Below are 17,920 nucleotides of genomic sequence, written 5' to 3'. Positions count from 1 at the left end.
AGAGATGCTGGATGTAGTCCTGTGGAACGGCTTGCCATGCCATTTCCACCTGGCGCCTCAGTTGGACCAGCGTTCGTGCTGGACGTGCAGACCGCGTGAGACGACGCTTCATCCAGTCCCAAACATGCTCAATGGGGGACAGATCCGCAGATCTTGCTGGCCAGGGTAGTTGACTTACACCTTCTAGAGCACGTTGGGTGGCACGGGATACATGCGGACGTGCATTGTCCTGTTGGAACAGCAAGTTCCCTTGCCGGTCTAGGAATGGTAGAACGATGGGTTCGATGATGGTTTGGATGTACCGTGCACTATTCAGTGTCCCCTCGACGATCACCAGTGGTGTACGGCCAGTGTAGGAGATCGCTCCCCACACCATGATGCCGGGTGTTGGCCCTGTGTGCCTCGGTCGTATGCAGTCCTGATTGTGGCGCTCACCTGCACGGCGCCAAACACGCATACGACCATCATTGGCACCAAGGCAGAAGCGACTCTCATCGCTGAAGACGACACGTCTCCATTCGTCCCTCCATTCACGCCTGTCGCGACACCACTGGAGGCGGGCTGCACGATGTTGGGGCGTGAGCGGAAGACGGCCTAACGGTGTGCGGGACCGTGGCCCAGCTTCATGGAGACGGTTGCGAATGGTCCTCGCCGATACCCCAGGAGCAACAGTGTCCCTAATTTGCTGGGAAGTGGCGGTGCGGTCCCCTACGGCACTGCGTAGGATCCTACGGTCTTGGCGTGCATCCGTGCGTCGCTGCGGTCCGGTCCCAGGTCGACGGGCACGTGCACCTTCCGCCGACCACTGGCGACAACATCGATGTACTGTGGAGACCTCACGCCCCACGTGTTGAGCAATTCGGCGGTACGTCCACCCGGCCTCCCGCATGCCCACTATACGCCCTCGCTCAAAGTCCGTCAACTGCACATACGGTTCACGTCCACGCTGTCGCGGCATGCTATCAGTGTTAAAGACTGCGATGGAGCTCCGTATGCCACGGCAAACTGGCTGACACTGACGGCGGCGGTGCACAAATGCTGCGCAGCTAGCGCCATTCGACGGCCAACACCGCGGTTCCTGGTGTGTCCGCTGTGCCGTGCGTGTGATCATTGCTTGTACAGCCCTCTCGCAGTGTCCGGAGCAAGTATGGTGGGTCTGACACACCGGTGTCAATGTGTTCTTTTTTCCATTTCCAGGAGTGTATAAATAAGGGACAGGAGTGGCCACAACACTGATCCCTGGGGCACCTCACCACTTTTCTGTAACCTACTCAGACCTCACATCACAGTCATTCTCAACATTGTGAGTAATGACCTTTTCCTGTCTGTTGCTAAAGTAAGAGCTACTCCCCGTATTCTGTAATGGTCCAACTTCTGGAGCAACATTTTGTGATCAACACCAGTTGTTAAACGACTTCTAAGGTCGAACTGTACATTTGAGAGTAAATCGTGTGATATAAAATGATCAATTATCCTTACATACAAGCCTTTTCAATAACTTTAGCGAACACTGATGGAATTTTTATATACTGCATTTAAACGGTGATTAAGTGGATGACATGTACTAAACAGAGTCAACGACTCCCGCATTGACTGTAGATAATGTGATTTTATCTCCTACATCTTCTGAAGCAGACGATTTTAAAACCGACGAATCCATGGTCAAGCTTTAATAAACATGTTTTTTGCAACTGGTTGGCTGTTTTCTAACGCATTGAAGCTCTTGTACGCACAACGCCTGAAGCGCAAGTTCTATCTACATAAATGATCTTTTGGATAGGGTTGATAGCAATGTGCGGCTGTTTGCTGATGATGCTGTGGTGTATGGGAAGGTGTCGTCGTTGAGTGACTGTAGGAGGATACAAGATGACTTGGACAGGATTTGTGATTGGTGTAAAGAATGGCAGCTAACTCTAAATATAGATAAATGTAAATCAGTGCAGATGAATAGGAAAAAGAATCCCGTAATGTTTGAGTCTCCATTAGTAGTGTAGCGCTTGACACAGTCACGTCGATTAAATATTTGGGCGTAACACTGCAGAGCGATATGAAGTGGGACAAGCATGTAATGCCAGTTGTGGGGAAGGCGGTTAGTCGTCTTCGGTTCATTGGTAGAATTTTGGGAAGATGTGGTTCATCTGTAAAGGAGACCGCTTACAAAACACCAATACGACCTATTCTTGAGTACTGCTCGATGGTTCGGGATCCCTATCAGGTCGGATTGAGGGAGGACATAGAAGCAATTCAGAGGCGGGCAGCTATATTTGTTACTGGTAGGTTTGATCGCCACGCGAGTGTTACGGAAATGCTTCAGGAACTCGGGTGGGAGTCTCTAGAGGAAAAGAGGCGTTCTTTTCGTGAATCGCTACTAATTTAGAGAACCAGCATTTGAGGCTGACTGCAGCACAATTTTACTGCCGCCAACTTACATTTCGCGGAAAGACCACAAAGATAAGATAAGAGAGATTAGGGCTCGTACAGAGGCATATGGGCAGTCATTTTTCCCTCGTTCTGTTTGGGAGTGGAACAGGGAGAGAAGATGCTAGTTGTGGTACTAGGTACCCTCCGCCACCCACCGTTTGGTGGATTGCGGAGTATGTATGTAGATGTAGAAAGAAAGTAAGTCGGCCGACAGCAGCTGTACGCGGCACGCACCGTATTGCACACGTGCCGCGAAAGCGAAACACCTGGGGCCTCTGTTCAGAGAATAACCCACTCTGTAGCCTAAGACGTACAGCCATCCACAATAAACAACCGTCTGAGGTAGCCTGCCCATCTTTCATGTGCAGAAACATGAAATGTCCCTGTTCCAAGAACCATACCACCAGTTAACCCTGGTTTCTACGTGCAACCAACTTGATACCGCAAAATGCTGGCTTGACGTTCCAAACTCCAGTGGCGCTAGGAGTCGCCCTTTCCGGCCAAAACACTTGTGGCGCTGTTACATTATGGTGTCAACTGAAATCATGTAGGGGGCAACACTGTCACAGTATGGACTGCGGCGTTATGGCTGAGCAAAAGGTTTTGTTACTTTTCATTGTTGTGGTCTACAGCTCGAAGACTGGTTTGATGCAGCTCTCCAGGCTAGGGTATCCTGTGGAAGCCTCTTCGCCTCTGAGGAAGCACTGCAGCGCACATCCATTTGAGCCTGCTTGCTGTATTAATTCTTCCCCTCCTTCCATTCTCCCTCCTCCCCTCTCCAGCACACACTTCCCTCAATTGCCAAGCTGACAATTCTCTGATGCATCAGCAGGTGTTCTATCTCTACTGATCCCTCCTTTTAGTCACATTGTAACATACATGGGGAGACGGGGGAGGGGGCTGAATAATACCTTAAAATTTTTTATTTTGTTCTCAACACCCATCGAAGTATTACATGCCATGCCTTTTACTCGGTCAACTTCCTCACTTCGCTGATCCAAGTAGCAACCCTCTGTTGCTGGAGAACTCCCAATTAATTCGAAGGTGTCGTCTACACATGGAGCTTCCTCTCTTTCACCATGACAATTCCAGACCATGCATGGGTGCTGTGACAGCTGCAACTACCCGCTCCTTTGGTTCACTGTCAAATATCATGCACCATACAGCAACATCTTGGGCCGGTCTGACTTTCATCTGTTTCCAGAACTTAAGGTACTACTTCGAGGACTTCACTTTAATAGTTTTCAACCAATGCAAGCAGAGATATGGTTGTGGCTCCGTCAACAGAGTCAAACATTATACAGTGATGGTCTTTCTTTGAGAGAAATGTGTTCGTCGCGAGGGTGACTAAGTTCAGAATTAAATTTGTAGTTGAAAAGAATAAAGATGTAGACTGTTAATGAAGTTTATTTTATTTTAAAAACTTTTATGCGTTTTCACGTACAAAATTCAGAGGCAATACTGTTCAGCATACCCTAGTATTTTCTTTCTCCCTATGAGATTCATTCACTACTCATTAACTATGCAATCTATCCATATCTAGTATTACCTTTACCACAGTATTTCAAAATCTGTTCGCTTCTTGTCCGAATCGTTTATTACCCACGTTTCCCTTCCGTCATGGCTGCACTCTAGGCTTATAGGTTCAGAAAATACTTCCCAATATTTGTATTAGATGTTAACGAACTTAACGTTTTGCAGATATGCTTCTCTTGCTATTGCCACTCTGCATTTTTATCCTCTCTACTTCGACCACCATAATTTATTTTCCTGCTCAAATAGCAAAACGCGTCTACACCTTTAATGTCACATAGATCGATAACAACAAAAAGCTCCACAATCGGATGTACAGCTGTAGGTACTAAGCATTGTAATGTAACCAGTGTGGCCAGTCACATCTCATAAGTATCTGGCAAATTATTCCTGAATGTGCTTCAAGCTTCAAAGTGAAATGTGACCATCATCCCTTTGTTACAGATGAACTTCCCAGTCAGAGAACCAATCATTGATGCAGAGGGGGCACATCCCAAAGACTGTTGCTGTGATTTCTCGCTCAAGACGACCGCTGTCATCGATACCCTCTTGTGCCTGGTGAGTTCATTAGAAAACTAATTGCGATAGTGTTTAAGGTTCTGGAGCTTCCTTGCATTGAGAGCCTCACCCACACGCTGTACTTCAGTAGAGATCTTATCTCCAATGTTTTTTATGCTATTGTGCCATTTCCTATCTTTCGCCATCACTTCAATTCCCACGTAACTACTACACTCAACATACTCTATAATGTACTTTCTCTATTTTGCCTTTCTTAGGGTGTCAACTGAGTTCATATTGGAACGCAACATTGCCACGGGACAGGTTATGGCGGTAGGACCAAGCAAAAGAATTTTTTTTTCTTACTGTGGCTCAAAATGGTTCAAATGTCTCTATGCACTAAGGAACTTAACATCTGAGGTCATCAGTCCCCTAGACTTAGAACTACTTAAACCTAACTAACCTAACGAGATCACACACAACTATGCCAGAGGCAGGATTCGAACCTGCGACCGTAGCAGCAGCGCAGTTGCGGACAGAAGCGCCTATAACCGCTCGGCCACAGCGGCCGGCTCTTACTGTGGTCTACAGTCCGAAGACCGGTTCGACGCAGCTCTCCCAGCTGTGGAAGCCGCAAAACCATTGCAGACCACATCCAGTTCAACCTGCTTACTGTACTGATACCTTATTTCCCACCTCCCCCTTGCCCAAGTACACGCTTCGCTATATATATATATATATATATATATATATATATATATATATATATATATATATATATATATACATATATATATATAGGACGACGAGTGTTCATCGGAGGCCCCAGGAAAGTGTGATAGGACTGTTGCAATTTTCGCTGTACATAAATGACATGTCAGACAGCATGGGCAGCAATCTGTGTTGTTCGTTGATAATGCTATGGCGTAGAGGAAGGTGTCAAAGATAAGTAACTGTAGGCTGATATAAGACGACCTAGACAAAATTTGTGGTTGATGTGATGACTGGCAGCTAGCTCTAAGTGTAGGAAAATGTAAATTAATGCGGATGAGTAGGAAAAATAGACTCGTAATGTTCAGGTACAGCATTAGTAGTGTCCAGCTTGACACAATCACGCCGTTTAAATATCTGGGCGTAACGTAGCGAACCGATATGAAATGGAAATAGCATGTGAGGACTATGGTAGGGAAGGTGAATGGTCGACTTCGGTTTATTGGCAGAATTTTGAGAAGGTGTGGTTCATATGTAAAGGACACCGTATAGATGATGCTAATCTTGGGTACTGTTCGAGTGTTTGGGATCCACACTAGGTCGGATTGGAAGAAGACATCGAAGCAAATCAGAGGCAAGCTGCTAGATTTGTTACCGGTAGGTTCGATCAGTACGCAAGTATTACGGATATGCTTCGAGAGCTCAAGAGGGAATCCCTCGAGGGAGAAAGTTTAGAGAACCGGCATTTGAAGATGACTGTAGAACGATTCTACTGCCGCCAACATAGATTTCGCATAGGGAAGTCAAATTAGGACTCATACAGAGGTATATACAAGGTACGACAGTAAAGTAATGAGACTGATTTTCGTTGCAAGATGTGGCAACCCTGCAGGCTTGCGTAGGCACAATATCTTTGACCTTGGTCTATGAGCTGCTTCTACTCCAAGCGGCACATCGATGCAACTGCTCAGTCGTGAGTTGTGCTGTAGTGAGTTAACACGTGTTTGTCTCTCTCGTCACGGAAATGGAACGGCATAATATTGCGCAGCGGTATGCCATTTCTTTTTGTGTTAACTGGGTGAAAACGCGGCGACAACTTACGGTAAACTTCAGAAGGCTTTTGGAGAGGCATAAAATGTTGAAGATTAAGACCGCAGTGGACGACCATCAGCCTCACAGACGGATGTCAACTTGGCCAGGGTTCGTCTAATAATACCTGAAGATCTTGGTATGAGGAAGATTTGTGCAAAAATGGTCCCCAAAAATCTCACACCACAACAGCGAGAAAGACAGCCGATCTGTTAGAGCAAAAGGAAATCAATCCAGAATTTTTGAACGGTTTTATCACTGATGATGAAAGTCGGTTTTTTAGTTACAATCCAGAGACAAAACACCAAAGCTCGCAATGGTGCTCAAAGGGATCTCCCAGACCAAAAAAAGGTCGGATGTCAAAGTCAAAACTGAAATGCATGCTTGTGTGTTTCTTTGATTCCAAGGGAATTGTTCATATAGAGTGGGTGCCTCCTGGACAAACAGTTAACCAATATTACTACAAAGAAATTTTAAAAAGACTTCGTGTGGTGTGTGTACTGCAAGACCTTCGGTACACACACCATCAAATTATTTGACTTGTCGCTCTAGCGAAGTAGGCGAATGTCAGCAATATGTCTCGTGGTCTTATCGTGGCGTGTTTATCTTCTGTCGTTAGGTCAGACGATATAAATGTCACTTCCACGCTTAGAGTAGCAGATTGACGGTGACCAACTTTAAACAGAACTTGATTAATTTTCACACACATTTATTAAAATAATAACAATCATAAACCTTACTTAACTTGATTCTGGATGCTATTTACAATTGACATTCTGAAGTTCCTTTGGTTTTCGTACGTTAATCTTATTCTCACATATCTCTGATATTTGACCACGTGTTTATAAATTTATCTTCATGGCTATGTACAGGAATATGGTAATCTTATTAGGCGCAGACTGAAACTTGACTATAGGCTGGGACAGACAAATGCAGACTAATGCAGACTAATGCAGACTAATGCAGACTGACTAATCGGAGGTCTGTACACTCGTTATAATACCTCGCACGTTCAGGTATCACTGCGCGAGTGTGATCCGCGAGGAGGAAAGGTTCTATGTTAGCAGCAATCTCATTGACTGCGTTACATATTAATACACGGATCGGCGGAAGCAGAATTTGGTCCGTCTCTAAGACAGCGCCATCTCGTAGTGCGGAGACGGACGAGCGCTGCGCCGGCGCTGTTGTGCTTAGTGGGGCTGTAGGAAAGCAGCCTACTCACGCTGTAGTAAATTCACATCAGTTTCCATTGTGTGCCAGCCAGTCTGCTGTAACTAGCTCTGACGTCATAAATGTTGCGCAATACCTTAAAAATCAAGCAAATGACCTAAAACTTTTCTAGCATGTCAGGAATAATACTAAATTAATGTGTGTTAAATATCAGTTCGATAACTTCAGCCATTTTTGAAATTTGGACGTTTTTCTGAAAAAATCATTGGCGCAACAGAAAAGAGCTAGAGACTTCAAAATTTATATTTAGATTCATCTTTCATAATGATTTAATAAAAACAGTACTTTGGATTTCACAGATTAAGACTGTAGTGGAAATTCATGATTTTCTGGTTTTCGTCTCAAAACTGAAGGAAGCAAGATAGATTAAGTAGGCTAATAAATAAGGATAGGATGTTTATATTTAAGTAGTATGGAGATCCGCTATAATAATAAAGAGGTGAGAAGTTTCGCCCAAAATATGTAACTTAGCCACGTCAAAATTTTATTATCAATACTTACCTGCGTGCTAAATGCACGTTTAAATTAAGAGCTTCATCGGCCATCAGCAAAAGAAGCTATAAATTATTATGTAACTTGAAGTGGTGCGTTACTAGCCCAGCGGCTCGTCGGGAGAGCCGATTTGATCAGGCGTTCCCTTAGCCGTCCGCACTGCGGCTATATATATAAGAGCGCTGCGCGAGGAAGGAAGGTCCCAGTTCTCTCCAGACGCTGAATAGCACGTCAGCTGTGTCGGGAGTCGCGTCGCTTCGGTAGCACTGCTACAAACAGCCTCGGGTGCCGTATTAAGTTACTAGAGATACACGGAACCATGAAATCATTTCAAGTGAAGGGTTAATTCTGGGATGATTTTCATTATCTAGCCTCAGTTTGCGTATTGTCGTATTTTCACGTGCCGTCGCGGGACAGACATTCTACCAATTATTTAGCGTGGCGTTTGATGAAATATTCTCATCAAATTTTGGCGAGCATTCTTGTTAACATTTAATTCGGACATTTATAGTTGCATCAGCGCATTAGACTCTGAACTGCTATGTTAGTTAGGTTGTAGGGATACTTGTGTTTTTTATCAGTGAATTTCAGAATATACTCAACTATTTTGGAAAATCGTTTTTGATTAGAAATCCCGGACAATCTCCTAATTCCTCAGAGCTATAAGCTGCAGCTATAATGGTATTCTCAGATGAAGTGGGCACTAGGATCTCTAATTACTGGCTTCATGTTTGGTTAAATCACTTTCTGGGAGCTAAAAAAGTAAATATAGAGCCAGTGTTGAGAACGGCGAAAGACAGCATTAACAACATTCTAAAAGCCTGAAACTGATTCAACATTCAAACATTTGGATTGCAAACATTTATACAGCAAAAGATAATTTTCACGATTTAAACCGCCGCCCCACATATGGTGCATCGGCCGGGAAATGCAGTGTTTTTCCAACATTTAAATAACAATTTCTTTTTCACGAGTAACTCGCCGCCCCACAGGGCGCGCTCTAGTGGGAAAGTTGTGTACGCGCTGACTACGTGGAACTGTGTACACAACACTTCGTAAAAGAGTTCTTAATGTCCGTGCCAACATTGCTGATAGTTGAATTTTGTATCACGATAGTGCGCCATCCCATACTGCTCTGTCAGTACAGCAGTTTTTAACCTCAAAACAATTTTCAGTGCTACTACAGCGACCTTATTCACCAAATATCGCTCCATGCGACTTTTTTCTATGCCTAAGGGTGAAAACGGCGGTCAAGGGACACCATTTTCAAACAACACAAGATGTCCAAAAAGCTGTGACGAGGATCTTGGAGGATATTACAAAAGATGAGTTCCAGAAATGTTACCATCAATGGCAGACACGCTGAAAGAAGTGTGTGCAATCAGAAGGGAAATACTTTGAAGGAGACAACACTAAACTTGACTAAAACGGTAAGCAGCATTTTTTTTCACATCAGTCTCATTACTTTATTGTCTCACCTCGCAGATAGTCGTTTCTCCCTCGCTCTTCTGCGAGTGGAACGGGAAAGGAAGCGACTAGTTGTGGTACACAGTACCCACCAACACGCAACCTTGCTGTGGCTTGCGGAGTATGTACTGGGTGTTTCAAAAATGACCGGTATATTTGAAACGGCAATAAAAACTAAACGAGCAGCGATAGAAATACATCGTTTGTTGCAATATGCTTGGGACAACAGTACATTTTCAGGCAGACAAACTTTCGAAATTACAGTAGTTACAATTTTCAACAACAGATGGCGCTGCGGTCTGGGAAACTCTATAGTACGATATTTTCCACATATCCACCATGCGTAGCAATAATATGGCGTAGTCTCTGAATGAAATTACCCGAAACCTTTGACAACGTGTCTGGCGGAATGGCTTCACATGCAGATGAGATGCACTGCTTCAGCTGTTCAATTGTTTCTGGATTCTGGCGGTACACCTGGTCTTTCAAGTGTCCCCACAGAAAGAAGTCACAGGGGTTCATGTCTGGCGAATAGGGAGGCCAATCCACGCCGCCTCCTGTATGTTTCGGATAGCCCAAAGCAATCACACGATCATCGAAATATTCATTCAGGAAATTAAAGACGTCGGCCGTGCGATGTGGCCGGGCACCATTTTGCATAAAGCACGAGGTGTTCGCAGTGTCGTCTAAGGCAGTTTGTACCGCCACAAATTCACGAAGAATGTCCAGATAGCGTGATGCAGTAATCGTTTCGGATCTGAAAAATTGGCCAATGATTCCTTTGGAAGAAATGGCGGCCCAGACCAGTACTTTTTGAGGATGCAGGGACGATGGGACTGCAACATGGGGCTTTTCGGTTCCCCATATGCGCCAGTTATGTTTATTGACGAAGCCGTCCAGGTGAAAATAAGCTTCTTCAGTAAACTAAATGCTGCCCACATGCATATCGCCGTCATCAATCCTGTGCACTATATCGTTAGCGAATGTCTCTCGTGCAGCAATGGTAGCGGCGCTGAGGGGTTGCCGTGTTTGAATTTTGTATGGATAGAGGTGTAAACTCTCGCGCATGAGACGATACGTGGACGTTGGCGTCATTTGGACCGCAGCTGCAACACGGCGAACGGAAACCCGAGGCCGCTGTTGGATCACCTGCTGCACTAGCTGTGCGTTGCCCTCTGTGGTTGCCGTACGCGGTCGCCCTACCTTTCCAGCACGTTCATCCGTCACGTTCCCAGTCCGTTGAAATTTTTCAAACAGATCCCTTATTGTATCGCTTTTCGTCCCTTTGGTTACATTAAACCTCCGTTGAAAACTTCGTCTTGTTGCAACAACACTGTGTTCTAGGCGGTGGAATTCCAACACCAGAAAAATCCTCTGTTCTAAGGAATAAACCATGTTGACTACAGCACACTTGCACGTTGTGAACAGCACACGCTTACAGCAGAAAGACGACGTACAGAATGGCGCACCCACAGACTGCGTTGTCTTCTATATCTTTCACATCACTTGCAGCGCCATCTGTTGTTGAAAATTGTAACTACTGTAATTTCGAAAGTTTGTCCGCCTGAAAATGTACTGTTGTCCCAAGCATATTGCAACAAACGGTGTATTCCTATCGCTGCTCGTTTAGTTTTTATCGCCGTTTCAAATATACCGGTCGTTTTTGAAACACCCTGTATGTAGACGTAGATGTACCTATTTGGTAGAACATCATGCTCTGCATCTGAGTTGCGCTGTGTTGCACACACGCTGCAGCAACGGCCTTAAACGTAGACTTCTTTATTGCCCCTTATACAGACTCCTGGTGTAAGCTATTCGCTATAATGAAAACAGTATGATTCACACTAGTAAAATATGCATCATAGTGTCACACTGGGAAAGAGACCAAACAGTTCAGAATTTTTTGTATTTCTAGGAACGAAGCGAGCTAGCCATAATAAATTATTTTATAAATATTTACAACGTCACATGCGTCCATCTGTCAATGTGTCAGTCCTTAAACCGAAGGCAGATTTTCAAGAAGTTTTATGCCTCAATATTGCACTCCTTTCGTTGCCAAAGTTAGATTTACTAGAAGGAGGGCAAATTATTTATCCTGTTTGCGTTGTGCCTGCACAGAAGCGGCAGCGTACTTGTGCTCACACACATCATAGCTGCCATTCAGAGAAACGGTAATACTAGGTCGATAACAATGAGGGCAATAAGAAAGCTTCTAAGCATGTGCAGTATAATCAGTGTGGCCAGTCACTCTCATAACTACTTGTCCATTAATTCCTGAACGTGCTTCAAGCTTTTGACTCAAATGTGACCATCATCCCTTCTTTGTTACAGAGCAGCTCCCGAGCCAGAAAACCTACCACTGTTGCAGAGGTGGTGGTTTTGAACGACTGTTGCTGTGGACTGTCCCTCAAGACGGGCGCCACCATCGCAGGTGTCTTGTTTTTGGTGAGTGCATTAGAAAATAAACCATGACAGCGATTAGAGTACCCTTGCATTGAGGAGTTCACCTCGGTGCTGTACTTCAGTAGCGATCTCGTTTCCAATTTCACCTGATAATTGTGAGATTTAAAACTTTCCCGGCGTACATATTGTTCCACAAAATTTCGGGCGAACTACTCAGACTTACGTTATAGCAGCTGCAAAGCTATGACTTGTTGGTCAGTTTTGACGTAGTTTCACTTTTTACAAATGTACAGGTCTATTACAAATGATTGAAGCGATTTCATAAATTCACTGTACTCCATTCATTGACGTATGGTCACGACACACAACAGATACGTAGAAAAACTCATGAAGTTTTGTTCGGCTGAAGCCGCACTTCAGGTTTCTGCCGCCAGCGCGCTCGAGAGCGCAGTGAGACAAAATGGCGACAGGAGCCGAGAAAGCGTATGTCGTGCTTGAAATGCACTCACATCAGTCAGTCATAACAGTGCAACGACACTTCAGGACGAAGTTCAACAAAGATCCACCAACTGCTAACTCCATTCGGCGATGGTATGCGCAGTTTAAAGCTTCTGGATGCCTCTGTAAGGGGAAATCAACGGGTCGGCCTGCAGTGAGCGAAGAAACGGTTGAACGCGTGCGGGCAAGTTTCACACGTAGCCCGCGGAAGTTCACGAATAAAGCAAGCATGGAGCTAAACGTACCATAGCCGACGGTTTGGAAAATCTTACGGAAAAGGCTAAAGCAGAAGCCTTACCGTTTACAATTGCTACAAGCCCTGACACCCGATGACAAAGTCAAACGCTTTGAATTTTCGCCGCTGTTGCAACAGCTCTTGGAAGAGGATGCGTTCAGTGCGAAACTTGTTTTCAGTGATGAAGCAACATTTTTTCGTAATGGTGAAGTGAACAGACACAATGTGCGAATCTGGGCGGTAGAGAATCCTCACGCATTCGTGCAGCAAATTCGCAATTCACCAAAAGTTAATGTGTTTTGTGCAATCTCACAGTTTAAAGTTTACGGCCCCTTTTTCTTCTGCGAAAAAAACGTTCAGACCCTTAACATAGACATGCTGGAAAATTGGCTCATGCCACAACTGGAGACCGACAGCGCCGACTTCATCTTTCAACAGGATGGTGCTCCACCACACTTCCATCATGATGTTCGGCATTTCTTAAACAGGAGATTGGAAAACCGATGGATCGGCCGTGGTGGAGATCATGATCAGCAATTCATGTCATGGCCTCCACGCTCTCCCGACTTAACCCCTTGCGATTTCTTTCTGTGGGGTTATGTGAAAGATTCAGTGTTTAAACCTCCTCTACCAAGAAACGTGCCAGAACTGCGAGCTTGCATCAACGATGCTTTCGAACTCATTGATGGGGACATGCTGCGCCGAGTGTGGGAGGAACTTGATTATCGGCTTGATGTCTGCCGAATCATTAAAGGGGCACATATCGAACATTTGTGAATGCCTAAAAAACTTTTTGAGTTTTTGTATATGTGTGCAAAGCATTGTGAAAATATCTCAAATAATAAAGTTATTGTAGAGCTGTGAAATCGCTTCAATCATTTGTAATAACCTTGTACCTCTTGTGGACTCACTACACCTTATTGGCGATAGGTTTGGAGCTGACATTACAGCGCTGTTTGAGCACACTCTCTCCTCTACATATTTTTCATTTAACTAGTTTTATGAGCAATCAGACGGCGTCGCCATGGAGAGTCCTTTGCCTCCCCTGGTGGCCAATCTTTTTATGGAAGATTCTGAGGAGCGAGCACTCGCCTCAGCCACTTTTAAACCAACAGTATTTTGGCGATATGTTGATGATACTTTTATAATTTGGCCTCATGGTTTGCATCGTCTGCGAGAGTTCCTACAACATCTGAACTCCATACATGAAAACATAGCCCGCATCTCGTGGTCGTGCGGTAGCGTTCTCGCTTTCCACGCCCGGGTTCCCGGGTTCGATTGCCGGCGGGGTCAGGGATTTTCTCTGCCTCGTGATGGCTGGGTGTTGTGTGCTGTCCTTAGGTTAGTTAGGTTTAAGTAGTTCTAAGTTCTAGGGGACTGATGACCATAGATGTTAAGTCCCATAGTGCTCAGAGCCATGAAAACATAAAATTTACTATTGAGTTGGAGAAGGAGGGTTGCCTGCCGTTCTTAGGCGTACTGGTGCGACGTAAGAGAGATGGCACACTTGGTCATTCGGTATATAGAAAGCCCACTCACACAGACCTTTACTTGCGAGCCGCTAGTTGCCACCATCCGGCACCAACGATGGGTGTTTTGAAGACATTCATTCACCGAGTCCACGTCATCTCTGACACTGATAGTTTGCAAACCGAACTGGAGCACCTGCAGACTGTATTTCTGAAGAATGGGTATTCGTCCCAGCAAGTGGAGAGAGCGCTGCAGACCTGTAAACGGCGGATCAAGAAAGAGAAAAAGGCCTTTAGAACGACTGCATATTTACCATATATTGGTAACATTTCAGCGCGTATAGGCAGATTACTAAGAAAATATAAAGTGAAAGCAATCTTTCGCCCTCCTGCAAAAATTTCGTCGCTGTTGGGATGTGTCAAAGACGACCCAGAGCTGCGCAAGGCAGGTGTTTACAGGCTTCCGTGAGAATGCGGCAAATCTTATGTCGGGCAAACGACGCGTACTGTGTCGGATCGCATTGTAGAACGTCGCCTTCTTCAGCCTTGTAAGTCTGTCATCGCCGAACACTGTATTTCCACTGGACATGCCATGAATTACAATTAGACAAAAATTGTGGCCCATACGACTAACTTTTGCAGTTCTATTATTGATGAATCCGTGGAAATACGGCTGTCTGACAATGAGTCTCTTATTAATCGTGACGGCTGTTACCAATTGAATTCGGCATGGAATCCAGTCGCCGAAAAACTTCGTGTCCTCCGTAGCCGGCGTGGTTCTGTGATGGAACGGCGGGAAGACAATCGAATTGATCTCGATGCGGCGAGTTTCCACCACGGAGGGCGCGCGGCGCAGCAGAATCGAACGCGCTCAAGTAGCGCACGCGCAACGCCAAGTGAATCCACCACCCACGTGCCGGAGGGGCCTTAAATACCAGAGCTCTGGGAGTTTTCGCCCAGGCGATTATTGTAGGTAAAACCACCCCTTCTTTCCGTCTCCTCGACTTCTATGTCATCATTTATGGCCCCTAACGCCCTCACCCCCACCCTTAAGTACCTTGGCGTCACCCTTGACCGTCGCCTCTCCTGGACCCCCATCTCCGGACTATCCAAGCCAAGGCACACTCCCGACTCCATCTCCTCAAGCTCCTTTCTGGCCGCACATGGGGTCTGGACCCCTCCACCATTCTCCACACCTATAAATCCCTCATCCGCCCTATCCTCTGCTACGCCCACCCTGCCTGGATCTCCGCTCCCCCTACCTTTTACAAATCCCTTCAGATCCTAGAACGCCATGCTCTTCGCCTCGCCTATCGCATCCGTCTTCCCTCCCCCACTCGGATCCTGTACGACCTTATTACGTTCCCCCACCTCCTCCTTTTCCTCAAATGGGTACGGATCCTCTACACCTCCCGTAAACTCAATCCTCCTCACCCGCTTGTCTCTCCCATCCTCTCCCGTCCCCGACTGCTGTCGCGTCTGTATTTCCACGTCCCACCTGCTCTCCATCTCTCCACTCTCCATACCCTCTCCCAAGGTGGCTTCCGCCAGCTCCCCCTCCCTGATGATGCCCTCCTCCCCTCCATCTACCCCTCCTATCAACTTTGATACTCCCTCCCTCTTCCTGTGTTTCTTTCCTATGGGCACCGTCTCTCCCCCTTGCCTCCCTCCTCCCTTTCTCCCCACTGCTCCGCCGGGCTTCCCCTACCCTCATACCTTCATTCCTCCTACCATCTCCTCTGCCGTTGGCATCTTTGCTCTCCCCTCTCCGTCCCCCACCCCCTTCTTCCCCTCTTGGCAGGTGCCTGAACTCGCACACGTTGATATTCGCGCGCTGGAGATCATCACCATCGGTTTCTCGTGTGTGTGCCATCGTGTTTGTGGTTTAGTGTCACGCTCCTTCGTTCGGCTGTACCGTCTAAGCCGTCAGTGTTTGTGCCCAGTGCCGACAGTTTCTAGTGTTTTTTCGTCGAGTGTGAACGACTTCGTGTTATTTGTTTCTGTGTCTACTGGTTTTTGCCCCCCACTTTGTTCTGTATCTTCTGTGTCTCCATTGTATTTTCTTTGTAAAAGTAGTGGCTGAAGAGCAGCGTAGTATGCTGCTGCCAGCCCACCTTATTGTAAGGAGTCAAATAACAATAAAGAAAAAAAAAAAAGAGTTTTCGCCACTGTCACCTGAAGATGGCAAGAAGACTCTGCGCCAAAATATTGTGGCAGGAAGTTGCAAAGATCCGACGGTTCGCCCGAAATATTGTGGAACACAGCCTTATAATTGTTTTGAATCCGTCAGCCTTTCCACTTGTTCGACGCTCTTCCATCTTTTCCTATCTTCTGCTACTCATTTCATTGCCACGTAATTACTACACCCAATACAGTTTACAATGTACCTTTGATATTCTACCATTTCTATGGTTTCAGTTGAGTACTACACTAAGATGACAAGCCATGGGGTCCGCCGCTCGTGGTCTCGCGGTAGCGTTCTCGCTTCCCGAGCACGGGGTCCCGGGTTCGATTCCCGGCGGGGTCAGGGATTTTCACCTGCCTCGAGATGACTGGGTGTTTGTGTTGTCCTTATCATCTCATCATCATCCAGGAAAGTGGCGAAATTGGACTGAGCAAAGGTTGGGAAATTGTACGGGCGCTGATAACCACGCAGTTGAGCGCCCCACAAACCAAACATCATCATCATCACAAGCCATGGGATACCTCCTAGTGTCGTGTCGGACCTCCTTTTGCCCAGCGTAGTGTTGCAACTCGATGCGGCATAGACTCCAACAAGTCGTTGGAAGTTCTGTGCAGAATTATTGAGCCGTGCTGCCTCTATAGCCGTCCATAGCTCCGAAAGTGTTGCCAGTGCCGCTTACTGTGCACGAACTGTCCGCTCGTTTATGCCCTGTAAATTTTCAATGGAATTCGTGTCGGACGGTATGGCAGGCCGTATCACTCTCTCGAACTGTCCAGAATGCTGTTCAGACCAACTGTGAACAACTGTGGCACGGTGACGGGCTCGTTGTCATCCATAAAAATTCCATCTCTGTTTGGGAACATGAAGATCATGAATGGCTACAGATGTTGTCCAAGTAGTCAAATATAACCATTTTCAGTCAATGATCGGTTCATTTGGACCAGAAGGTACAGTCCATTCCATGTGAACACAGCCCACACAATTATGGATCCACCACCAGTATGCACAGCACTGTGTTAACAACTTGGGTCCATGGATTGGGTCATGCACCACACTCGATCTCTACCACCAGCTCTTAAGAACTGAATCGGGACTCGTCTGATCAGGCCACTGTTTTCCAGTTGTTCTAGGGTCCAATCGATATGATCACAAGCCCAGGAGAGGCGCTGCAGGCGATGTTGTGCTGTTAGCAGAGGCACTTGCGTCGGTCGTCTGCTGTCATACCCCATTAACACCACATTTCACCTCACAGTCCTAACAAATACGTTCGACGTGCATCCCACATTGCTTTCGGCGGTTATTTCACGCAGTGTTGCTTGTCTATCAGCATTGACAACCCTATGCAAACACCGCTGCTCTCGGTCGTTAAGTGAAGGCTGTGGGCCACTACATTCTCTGTGGTGAATGGTAATACCTGGAATTTGGTATTCTCGACACACTCTAGACACAGTGGAGCTCAGGGTATTGAATTTCCTAAATACTGTTATGCCCCATGCATATACACTACTGGCCATTAAAATTTCTACACCACGAAGATGACGAGCTACAGACAAGAAGAAGATGCTGTGATGTGCAAGTGATTAGCTTTTCAGAGCGTTCACACAAGGTTGGCCGGCCGCGGTGGCCATGCGGTTCTAGGCATTGCAGTCCGGAACCGCGGGACTGCTGCGGTCGCAGGTTAGAATCCTG

At 46.1% G+C, this 17,920-nt stretch overlaps 1 protein-coding gene across 2 annotated transcripts in view; it reads left to right on the top strand.

Moving 5' to 3' along the window:
- LOC126106683 (uncharacterized) overlaps positions 1-17,920 on the top strand; it is a 182,637-nt gene that overhangs the window by 100,450 nt on the left and 64,267 nt on the right. For both annotated transcript variants that reach the window (XM_049913051.1, XM_049913050.1), the window contains exons 3-4: positions 4,399-4,512; positions 11,773-11,886. In XM_049913051.1, coding sequence (XP_049769008.1) covers positions 4,399-4,512; positions 11,773-11,886 — 228 coding nt within the window. The remainder of the gene's footprint in view (positions 1-4,398; positions 4,513-11,772; positions 11,887-17,920) is intronic.

Source organism: Schistocerca cancellata, chromosome 10 (genome assembly GCF_023864275.1).
Source record: "Schistocerca cancellata isolate TAMUIC-IGC-003103 chromosome 10, iqSchCanc2.1, whole genome shotgun sequence".
Taxonomy (NCBI): Eukaryota; Metazoa; Arthropoda; class Insecta; order Orthoptera; family Acrididae; genus Schistocerca; species Schistocerca cancellata.
Note: the sequence above shows the minus strand (reverse complement) of the source record. Positions and strands in the feature narration are given on the sequence as shown.